General features: G+C 36.6%; 1 protein-coding gene across 1 annotated transcript; it reads right to left on the bottom strand.

Moving 5' to 3' along the window:
• Positions 1-200: 200 nt before the first annotated feature.
• Positions 201-8,968, bottom strand: LOC121889626 (L-amino-acid oxidase-like). The gene is made up of 8 exons (XM_042401733.1): positions 8,885-8,968; positions 8,066-8,122; positions 6,467-6,690; positions 5,745-5,857; positions 4,435-4,636; positions 3,661-3,729; positions 3,281-3,417; positions 201-1,474 (listed from the first exon to the last, which is right to left on the bottom strand). The coding sequence occupies exons 2-8, from the start codon at positions 8,118-8,120 to the stop codon at positions 664-666; spliced, it is 1,611 nt and encodes a 536-aa protein (XP_042257667.1). The 5' UTR covers positions 8,121-8,122; positions 8,885-8,968; the 3' UTR covers positions 201-663.
• Positions 8,969-10,383: the final 1,415 nt, after the last annotated feature.

Raw genomic sequence — 10,383 nt, 5'->3', positions numbered from 1 at the left:
CTCTAAACACCAGGTTTGAAAATGTCAAAGCTGCATTTAAAATTGTTGTATAGACTGACAAAAATCATAGAGCACTTCTTGCCTGTTAATAATCTGAGAGCAATTTAACCATAGATTTATTGAAGAGGCAGTCATACAGGACATGCTTTAGCAGCAGAAGGCTGTCTTAATTGATATCAATGAGTCTTAGTCTGCTTGAACACTTCTTATTATTTGCATGAGTTGAAAAATGTACAAAAAAAGTTAGGAAAAGTTAGTGGTAGTTCTTGTTATTGTGCACCTAGTGAATATGGCAGACAGAAATAACCATGACATAAACAACAAGCTTTTTCTGTTTCTGCTGAGATTTTATAGTTTATTGTCTGAACATTGACAATGGAAGTTGATTATTAGAGACAGTTATGAGTAACGCTGGCACACAAGTGAGTCTGTGAATAAAAAGTAGTATAAGGAACAATAATCTGGGGGTGTGGATGGATGCATAGAATGAAGACACAGAATATCTCTGGTTCTGCTACATCAATTTTGAGTCTTGAGTCTTTAATCTGTCCATCATGAGTCCAACAGTACTCATGCAAGCTCCTACATTCTGAATCACAGATGTGATTCTATCATTTTGTCACCACTATAATACCAGTGGCCCTGAAATACAGATTTATGACCCTACAGCTCATCTCGGTGTTGAGTTCTAGCTGACTCTTTGTGCGCCTCTTTGTTAATGTTTTTAGCGGCTCTGATTGCAGATTTCATAGATGTCTCGATCCAAGCGTGAGGGAAGGCTGTGTGTTCGCCAGCAAAGTGCACCCTGCCCTCCCTCCTGAAGAGCTCCTTAGCGTACTCCAAGTGTTGGTAGGGTGTGAAGAGAGCGAAGGCACCCAAGCTGTAAGGATCAAGGCTCCACTTCTTCACTACGACTCCCGTGCAGAGAGACCTGAGAGACCTGATGGGCTTGCCGTGGATCTTTGCCAAATCTCTCAGAGCCAGTTCTTTCAGCTCTTCATCGCTCGCACCTAGGAAGAGGAGGGAGTCATCAGACCAAGTGTAAGACGCCAGGAGGATGCCAATGGTCTCATTTCTCGGGAAATCGTGGCTGGGGTAGTAGATGTAACGAGTGGACCCATCGGTGATGCTCTTGCCTCCTTTGATGCCATCCTCCTCCCAGAACTTCTTCCTGAAGGTGAGGAGGATTTTAGTGGAGCTTTCATAGTGGACTGCCCTCAGGGCCTCCATCTTTCTGATGGAGAGAGGTGGATCAAAGTCTATGAAGAGGGCTGCTTTGGCTGTGGTTGTTACCAGAACAACGTCAGCAGGAAGGTCCGTCAGAGAGGACTGGTTGTCTGTCTGGTACGACACGATTACACCTTTATGTGACTGCCTGATGTGTTTGACTTTGGAGTTGAAGAGGATGGGGACATCGAGGACAGTAAGAAAAGCTTTCGGGAGAAGATCTGACCCACCAGTCACTTCATCATACCTTCAAAACAAAAAGACATATTTTTATTCTCATTAAAATGATCATAAATGTTTACCGTGTGTTGTTTGTATGTATTTTGTAGTGTTAATACTATTAGATGAACCATTCAGCAGATTCTACCTATGGTCATTCACTTTCATTCAGCATGAATCTACAGCAACTACAGCATTTAATTTATGATATCCCAGCCAGCTGCTTTGATTGTTCCCTGGCAGACATCACAAGGGTGCAATAAAAAGTAAAAATGTAGGTCTTTAAAAGTCTCAAAAAGCATTGGCTTTAGCTTTCTCAAAAAAAGAAATCCTTAGAAGGTATCAAAAAGTCTGAAAAGTAATGAATTTCATTGGTTGCTTTAGACTGTAATGTAAGTTATAAAATGTTTTGTCTCAGATTGCTGGCAGGCAAATGTTATACACCTATAAACTAAAATTATAAACTTAAATTAATCTAAATGAATTCATATTTTTTCACTGTTTAATCCATTCATATATTTTCTGCTGTTTTTCTGGGTCTGGGTCACATTCATTTATTAATCATCTCATTGGGAATTATTGTAACATACTGCTGGAATGTGCTAAGAATTGTGATTTGATAATACATGATTCTAGGCCATATTGTCTGTACTAGTTCTCCACTATACTTTTATACTTAAGCCTGTATGACCAAAGTGAAAAAGGTATTAAACTGCATTCTATTAAAATGGTCTTAAGAAGTCTTGGTGAACTCTGCAGAAACTCTGTATATGCAGGTTGTTAAAGCATCAAGCATTCAACACAACAATGAAGTAAAGCAGAGCTAAAGATAGACCTGCCTGCCACTGTTTCACTTTGTTCCAATAAAGCTGAATTAATAAACCCATAAAAGATTCAGAAAAGCAAATCAGTAAAACTGGCAACTGATGGTACTTTTAAGTCTCCAAGGCGCAGCATCTGAGAAATCACACAGCTCTGTCAAAGAGGGTAACTATAGCTTGTGTGCAAAAGTGGTTTAGCTGGGAATGTGGAAAAGTTATGATCCTTTTTGAATCCTTTTCAAAACTGACTCAATAGAGGCATTCAAATACATCAAATAAGGTGCTTTTTGGATCTCCTGAAAACCCTTTCCCCAAGCTGTCTGACATTGAAATTCTGGGGACTGTGTCCAACAATTTCTGTAACTTTTTAAAACAACACAATCATAAAGAATGCTGTGTGGTTTGTCAGGTGTGCAGAGATAAGAAAGGTACATTTACAGGCTTTTTAGCATTAAATTCCGTCCTTGTGTTTCCTCGGACAGTGTTTCCCTGTTGAGCTGCGGTGGAAGTATAGTAACAAAAAGAGTGCCTTTGGCATTAAAAAGACTGTAACGCTGAAAGATATCTACTTGATTTGTCTCATTTGGACGCTGAAGCTTCATATCAGCTTCAGATAAACTTTTAAATACATTTTTGCACAGAAGGAGGACTGTGGATTTTGTCCCCCATCACTTCCATTGTAAGTGCATTATGAAGGGATCTTCTAACGGTCAGTATGAACAGGAGGAATGATTACAGCAAGAAAACATGTTTCAATGTTCATTTGGGCTCCTGACTGTTGTTTTAAGACAGAAATTTTGAACCTGTCCTATAAATTATTTATTTTGTTTCGCACTTTTAATCCCACATGCGAGCATGTCCATAAACATTTTTGCGTTAATATGTGGTTGGATAATGCTTCGTACGAACTAGATCTTGTCAAGCATGCCCTGATTTTAAACTAAAGGACTTATTTTATAACATCTTTAGGGCCAAATGTAAATGCAAAAATGCATTAAATCAGGTAATCTTACGTGGTGCTGTCGCTGACGTCACTCTCGATGTAGATCACCTCAGTCAGAGCCAGGTGCATTAGGCTCTGTTCATTGAGTAAGTCTCCGATCATCCTCACCGCTTCTGCACTCAAACCACTTTCTTCTTTCAGATATTCCTGTTAAACAAAACATTATTATTTTATACTTTCAGTGCTCTATTCCTCATTCATAACAAATCTTAAACATTTTCAAAATTTACATTAGTTAACCTTTAAATGCTCTGTAGAATTTGATATACTCTCACAAACAATCCAATTTGTTGTTTTAGGAACACCGTTTTTACAATTACTTTCTACATCACACAGTCTTGTGTTTCAAGACTTCTTTATAGGATTTAATGATATCATATTGTGCTTTACCTTCAATGAATAGCGGTCATATTTCTTCAATGCCGCTCTGCAGCCGTGTGCCTCCACTTCATCTTTCACCTAAAGAAAATATAATTTACATGAAAACACCCACTCACACATTACCTACACCTAATTTCATAGGTCTGTTTAGGCCCGAAACTGAGTTTTGAAATGTGTTTGTTGAAGATTTGGGATTTGAGACACGTTCTTTTAGTTATACTGTGTTGTATAGATGCTTACGGCAATGCAGGAAATAAAGTAACTAATTAAGCATTGAATTGGTGATTTGCAGGTCAAAACATGTCTAGACGTCTGGGTTAAAACTAGGCTAAATTTGGTTGATTTTTTCTTTTACACCTAGGTTACAAATTTAATTGTTCATTAAAGAACTTTTCATTTATTATATTCCAACTTGTATGTAGGATAAATGCTTTTAATGCTGCTGTGTCTTCTAAACATCTAAAAAAAACCTTTCGGACAAATTTTGGTGAGTTTTAACCTAGAAGACAAAATGACTTTTGACCTCCAAATTCCCAAATTAATGCTTACTCGAAACTTGCTGTGTATAATAATAATCTAATAAAACGCACACACAGAAAAATTGCTTTCAGCCCTGGGAAGAGAGAAAGGGTGACAGTTAGAGGGATGTACAGTATCAATAAAGTCAAAACTCAAAAACACAAACAGGCAGGAATAAATGTGTGCTTTGGATATAGTCTTTCATCTCCTACTGGTATCAGACACTCCTAGTATACATAGAAATATTTCTCCATCCTTTCACACCTTCTTCAAAGCTTGCTGTAGCAGCTGATCGGCTGACTTCCCCCTCTCGGTTTCTGGCAGTTGATACTTCAGGATGTCAGGGTTTGCTTTCACAGCGTCTGTTCGCTTCCGCACCCCGTTGACCAGGTAAAAAGTGTTCATGTCTTCCATAACAAATTTCTTCAGCTCGACCCCCAGCTCTTTAGCAAACCAGCGGACGATGCTGTTAAGAAACAAAATAATAACTTGTGACTGGAAAATCCCTGAAGTTTGGAAGATGTGAGCTAGGACAGTGAACGTTACTTTTGTAAAACAGCTGCTTGAGCAAGACACTAAAGGATGGCGTCTAGTTTTAGTTATCTAAAAGACACATTAGTAAGTAGATTGGAAGACTGTTTGTGCATCACTTATTCATATTTAGCTATCACTTATAAGAATTTATTGGTGTGGCACTTCTGCACTGTGCACCTCCAAAGCATTATATATGAAAGAGTGTTGGATTTTCTCTTGTTGATGATTGAGTTTCTCTATTTAGTTATGGCCAATGATGGAATGTAAAATGTATTCAGGTACTATACTTAAGTGCAATTATGAAATATTTGTACATCTAATTTATGCTACTTTATACTTCCATTCTACCACGGTTCAGAAATATTCCCCTTTTTACCCCAGTACTGTAGTTACTGGGTACATTTCATCTAGATTTTACATGCTGATTTTACAGATTATGTATTCTATATATTTTTAAATATTTGTAATCAATCAATTTTGATCATTTTGTAGATACCTGTTATCACTTTGAACAGTGTCAAAAGAGCAACATTAAATCCTCTTTGATTCAATGTTTTAAGACATCAAAAAATGAAAAATTGCAAGGGCCATTGATACTCTTTACAGAAAATCTGTGTATACATATAATAAATATCACACTGGAGTAGGGCTATTTTGCATAAAGAGTTTGTTTGTTTATTTAACAAGGGCAGTGCACATTGATAAACATTGCTGTAAATGCACCAGAATTATCCAAGAGGCTATTTTTCATCTGTAGTCCCTGGACAGATGTTAAATTAGTAGTGTCTAAAGTAGAATAGTTTTACTTTAGATACTTTAAGCACATTTTTCAATTAAAATTCTCAGTGGTTTGACTCAGATAAGACTTTGAATTTGATACTTTTACTTGAAATTAAGTATTTTTATATATTTTATTTCATATTACATTTAGAAATTTGAATTTTGAAATTTTGAATAGCTAAAGGTTGGAACACAACTGTTTTTGTAGCAAATTGTTGCAAAACAGTCACAGACGAAATTTAAGACATGGTTTGACTCACAGGTGAAAACTTGGGATCCTCATGGCTCCCAGTTCAGCATACCAGCCTTCTTTGTCATTCCTGTAGGTCTCCACTCGCCCTCCAACTCGACCACTGGCCTCTAACATGGTTACCTTGTTTTAACAGATAAAATAAGTAGTTAGCACTGGGTGTTTTCTGTCAAATGAGACATTAATAAAAGAATAAATAACTGGTTTGTTATATTATGTGATACAGTATGTATGGAATTACATATATAACATATAATATATATATATATATATAATATAAGATATAATACTGTATCAAGAGCATTTTGTAGTATATTCATAAAATCCTCCATGCAGTTGGCATAGAAGTAAAAATTACTGATTTGACATGAAAATAATGTTTTCTTTTGTTTTCCTTTTGCATAAGATGATAATTATGAATGATCAATTAATTGCAGTGCACATAAGTGGGAATTTCACATCCCTCTGTGCATGTTTTACCCGCTGTAGCCTTCATGTTAATGTAACAACATGAATTTTAGACTTGTGCCATGTTAAAAGTGCTATGGAAATGTTACGTCCCACTTGGTAAGATTGCATTTTGGAATTTATGCGAAGTGATGTGTGCTTAGTCATACATAAGACTCTCAAAAATTGTCATCACGTTCACATTTAATATCATGTCTTTTAATATCTTTCTGCCCCCTAGTGGCCAACAAAAGATGAAAGCAGCTTTAAAGTATCAACATGTACCGTGTGTCCTGCATCTTGCAATAACTTTGCAGCCGTCAGTCCCGCCATGCCAGCTCCAACAATAACCACATGATGAGACGTGTTAATGTGTGGAAGGCCGGACTTCACAGTCCGCAGCAGCTTGTCATAGTCTTTGTCCTCCAGACAATCAGCCAGATGTTCCTTCAGGCTGACAGCAGCAGTGCAGCTGTGGTACAATGTGAGCAGCAGCACACTGACAACAGCTGGAAACACACAAAGAGAAAATCACACCACTTACTCACCATTAACAGGGAACTTGTATCAAGACTTACAAAGCCAAAGTCATGTCAAGTAGTTTTAAAGTGTGGTGAGAAACTAAAAAAAAGCCTGAATTACAATTATTCCACGAGACGGTGCAATATACAAAATATGTATATATTTCACATGGTTTTAATGTCAATACTAATACAGACATATATTTGTTGTTGCTTTATTTTATGATTATGTAATGTGCTGATAATTTCCTTGGAATTTTTGTAAAAAGTACTGTGTAATGTGTAGTAATTACATGGAAAACATAACTAATTCCATTTTTATTTTCAGGAGAAAAACAAATTCATGGGTCTTTCCATTAAAAGCAATTCTTCCTTAACATGAAATCAGTACTACTACTGCAACTGAGAAATAAAGCTGGATTTTCCACAATGTAAAGCTGAGTGGCATTCTTTGTAGAGCTGCAATGACTATTTTGATTCATCATATTGGTATTTTAAGCAGAAACATCAAACATTTTACTGGTTCCAGTTTCTCAAAAGACATTTGAAGATGCTGCCTTGACATTTTATAGATTAAATTGATGGATCCAGAAAAAAATCAGCAGATTAATTGATTGAATGAAAATATTTTTTTCTATTTTGACACACCTTGTAGTGCGTTATCACTCTAAGACCCTACAATGTGACCCACGAATGAAGAATCTTGTGTCTACCAAATGGTTTTATTTTGCTGTAATGTACATTATCCTACTTGGTCATACTAAAGATATTAAAACATTTGCCACAAGGTGATTTAAAATTAGCCAAAATAATTGTACAGCCTTTGAACAGCTAGTCCATCTTGAACTGTTGCATTGATAATGATCTGTAAAGTGTAAAGTGTAAAGTGTCAACAAACATGGATTGGATCTCTGTGTAATGATTGAATTCAAACAGCAGTGGGCATTATTTCAAATGAGTCAAAAAAAAATGAAAAAGTTCCAGTGACACATACTGTATCTACTCCTGTGAAATTCAGTCAAAAATAATATTTCCTTATTTCATCATGTAGTGATGAAATAAGGCTGAAAAAGCAGAAGTTCACTGCCACTTTCTTTCCTGGGTCAAAACCGCAGACAAGGAGGAAGCTCAAAAAAACTGACGACAGTGAAATTTGCACGCACAGCACATAATTAGACATAAAATCAAATTGCAAAACCAACTTTTATAAACCTTTAAGCCTCCACCACTCTGTAAAACATCACAGAGGGGCAGTTTGATAGTTTAATTCAGATTATTAATGATTTTTTTGGAATTATAAAAGATCCTTATCACCTCTATTTTGTGTAAATGAGAGAAAACAATACTGCTGCAAAATACTCACATAATTTCCACGTCACTGCATGTGGATGCATCTCAGTTGAGAAGTGGGTCTTCATCTCTTTGGTGGCAAAAGAGGAAGAAAGAGAAAAAGAAACATTCAGGGGACAAAATGTGTATATCCTGGAAACTCCTGCCTGCTCCGTGTGACAAGCTGTGTCTCAGTCAGTTAGATATCATTTTCATTACGTTGCTTTCTATATGATTTTCTTAATAGTACAGTTCATTGACAGAAAAAACCTGAAACAGACAATAAGAAATACACCAAATACTGAATTCTCAAAGCAAATTTCTAGTAAGGGTTGCAGTATTTTATTATGAAATGTCTACAATTTCTGTGCACATACATTCATAATATATTAACATGATTTTACACTTTACACTAAAATATGTTAATAATATTTTTTAATATACTGTTAAATTTTACATGTGTTGTTTTCATTTTATATTTAAAATATTTACTTTTACAAATACTCTCTATTTCATGTATATATTTATTCTATGTATTATTTTATGTTGTATGTTTTTCTTTGTCTTGCTGCTTTTTTTTTTTTGCACATTCAGTACCAGTCAAAAGTTTGGAAACACTTTCTCTTTGATTGATCAAGTTTGTGTTTGTCCATAAATCCTTTTGCATAAGACGTCCATATTGTCTGAGTTTATCCAAATATCCTGAGTTTCTGAATTGACAGTCTCAAAATTTCTACATTTTGGAAATAAACTCTTCATTTACAAAATAGAAAAAACAATTACATATAGTTTTTTATAGTGAAACATTCATAGTGAGATTCTGATAATCCTGGATGAAACAAAAGATTCCTACCTTTCAAGGAGCTCGGATGTTACAGTGACCTCAAGTGAAATCATTGCCTTATATACATGACTTTGTTTTTAAACTGGAATTTTTTCCCACCTGACTGCCGTGACCATAAAGGGCATGAATTCCTGTTTGGTTTTTTGATCAGGGTTTATCTTTTGGTTTCATTATTCACCAGCTCATGCAATCAGTCAGGTGATCTACAATAACTGTTTAGGTCTCATGATTGGATTTTTTTTAGAAATTCTTTTTTACTATTACTCATCATCACCAAGGAGATCAATGTCATCTGATGAGGTCTTTGCCAAAAAGAACGGCAATGAGGAAATACAAGAGATCACTCATTCATTCATTTTATTTCATGTGCTGACCACATGTTTGTCATTCCCACAGTCACATGGAGGTGTGGTATCTCCGCCTGGGTTAGCATTTTAGGAAGTAAGAAAAATACTTTCAATATCAGATTCACTCAGTGGTGGAAGAAGTATTCAGATCCTTTACTTATGTAAAAGTATGAATACAGCAATGTGAAAATGCTCCTGCATGAAAAATCCTACTGCAGTAAAAGTACATAAGTATTCTGAGCTTGATGTAGTTAAAGTATTGCAGTAAAAGTAGTGGTTTGGTCCCTCTGACTGATATATTATTATATATGACATCATTAGATTATTAATAGTGAAGCATCAGTGTTAGTGCAGCATGTTACTGTTGTAGCTGCTGGAGGTGGAGCTAGTTTCAACTACTTTATATACAGTTAGCTAGTTTAGTCCAGTGGTTCCCAACCTAGGGGTTCGGCCCCTCCTGTCACATCTTGCCTGGACTTAAGGTGTTTTTTTGGTGTTATGTTGTGTTCTGTATGGTCTCCTGGTTTTGCACGTTTGTTTAGTCCCTCGGTTCATCACTGCATCATTGGTTTGTTGGGTTGTGTGCCTGGGTTTGTGTTTGGTTTTGGATGGGTTAGTGTAGATGGCATTCAGTTTGTTTTCTGGGTTTTTGTTCTGTTTCATTTGTGTGTTCATGTACTCCTCCACACCTGCCCTGCATTTGGACTCGTTAGCCCTGCCCTGCTGTCTTCCCCACACCTGTCCTGTGTTAGCCTCGTCAGCCCTGCCCCGCTCCCTGTGTGTCCTCAGCCAATCAGCTCCCTGTATGTTCATTCCCCTCTCGAGTTCTCCACCCATCTCCCCACCTGCACCTCATCTCCTTGTTAGTTCAGTTTCTTTAAGTTCTGGTTTTCTGTTCAGTCTTTGTTGGATCGTTTTGTGTTGTGCCTTCTGCTAGTTCTGTTCAGCCCTGTTTACCTGTCCGTGACCATCCACTATTAAAGAGTTTTTCGTCATCTCTGCATTTGGGTCCACTCCTGCATATCCTGATCCCTGACACCTCCAAAGGGTCACCAGATAAATTTGAGGGGTGATTTGGACTGCCCCCCCCCCCCCCCCCCTTTTTTTTTTTTTTTTTAGAAAAAATACATTTCTCTGTTTAATGTCAGCTCTTGGAGAATT

Source organism: Thunnus maccoyii, chromosome 22 (assembly GCF_910596095.1).
Source record: "Thunnus maccoyii chromosome 22, fThuMac1.1, whole genome shotgun sequence".
Taxonomy (NCBI): Eukaryota; Metazoa; Chordata; class Actinopteri; order Scombriformes; family Scombridae; genus Thunnus; species Thunnus maccoyii.
Note: the sequence above shows the minus strand (reverse complement) of the source record. Positions and strands in the feature narration are given on the sequence as shown.

What these genes read in the sequence shown, in the direction of transcription:
- LOC121889626 (XM_042401733.1), bottom strand. Translation starts at nt 8,120, where the DNA reads ATGAAGACCCACTTCTCAACTGAGATGCATCCACATGCAGTGACGTGG. An exon ending in TGCAGTGACGTGGAAATTAT is followed by an intron (nt 6,691 to 8,065) that starts GTGAGTATTTTG and finishes GTGTGTTTCCAG; the next exon opens with CTGTTGTCAGTGTGCTGCTG. An exon ending in TACAGCAAGCTTTGAAGAAG is followed by an intron (nt 3,730 to 4,434) that starts GTGTGAAAGGAT and finishes TATTTTCTTTAG; the next exon opens with GTGAAAGATGAAGTGGAGGC.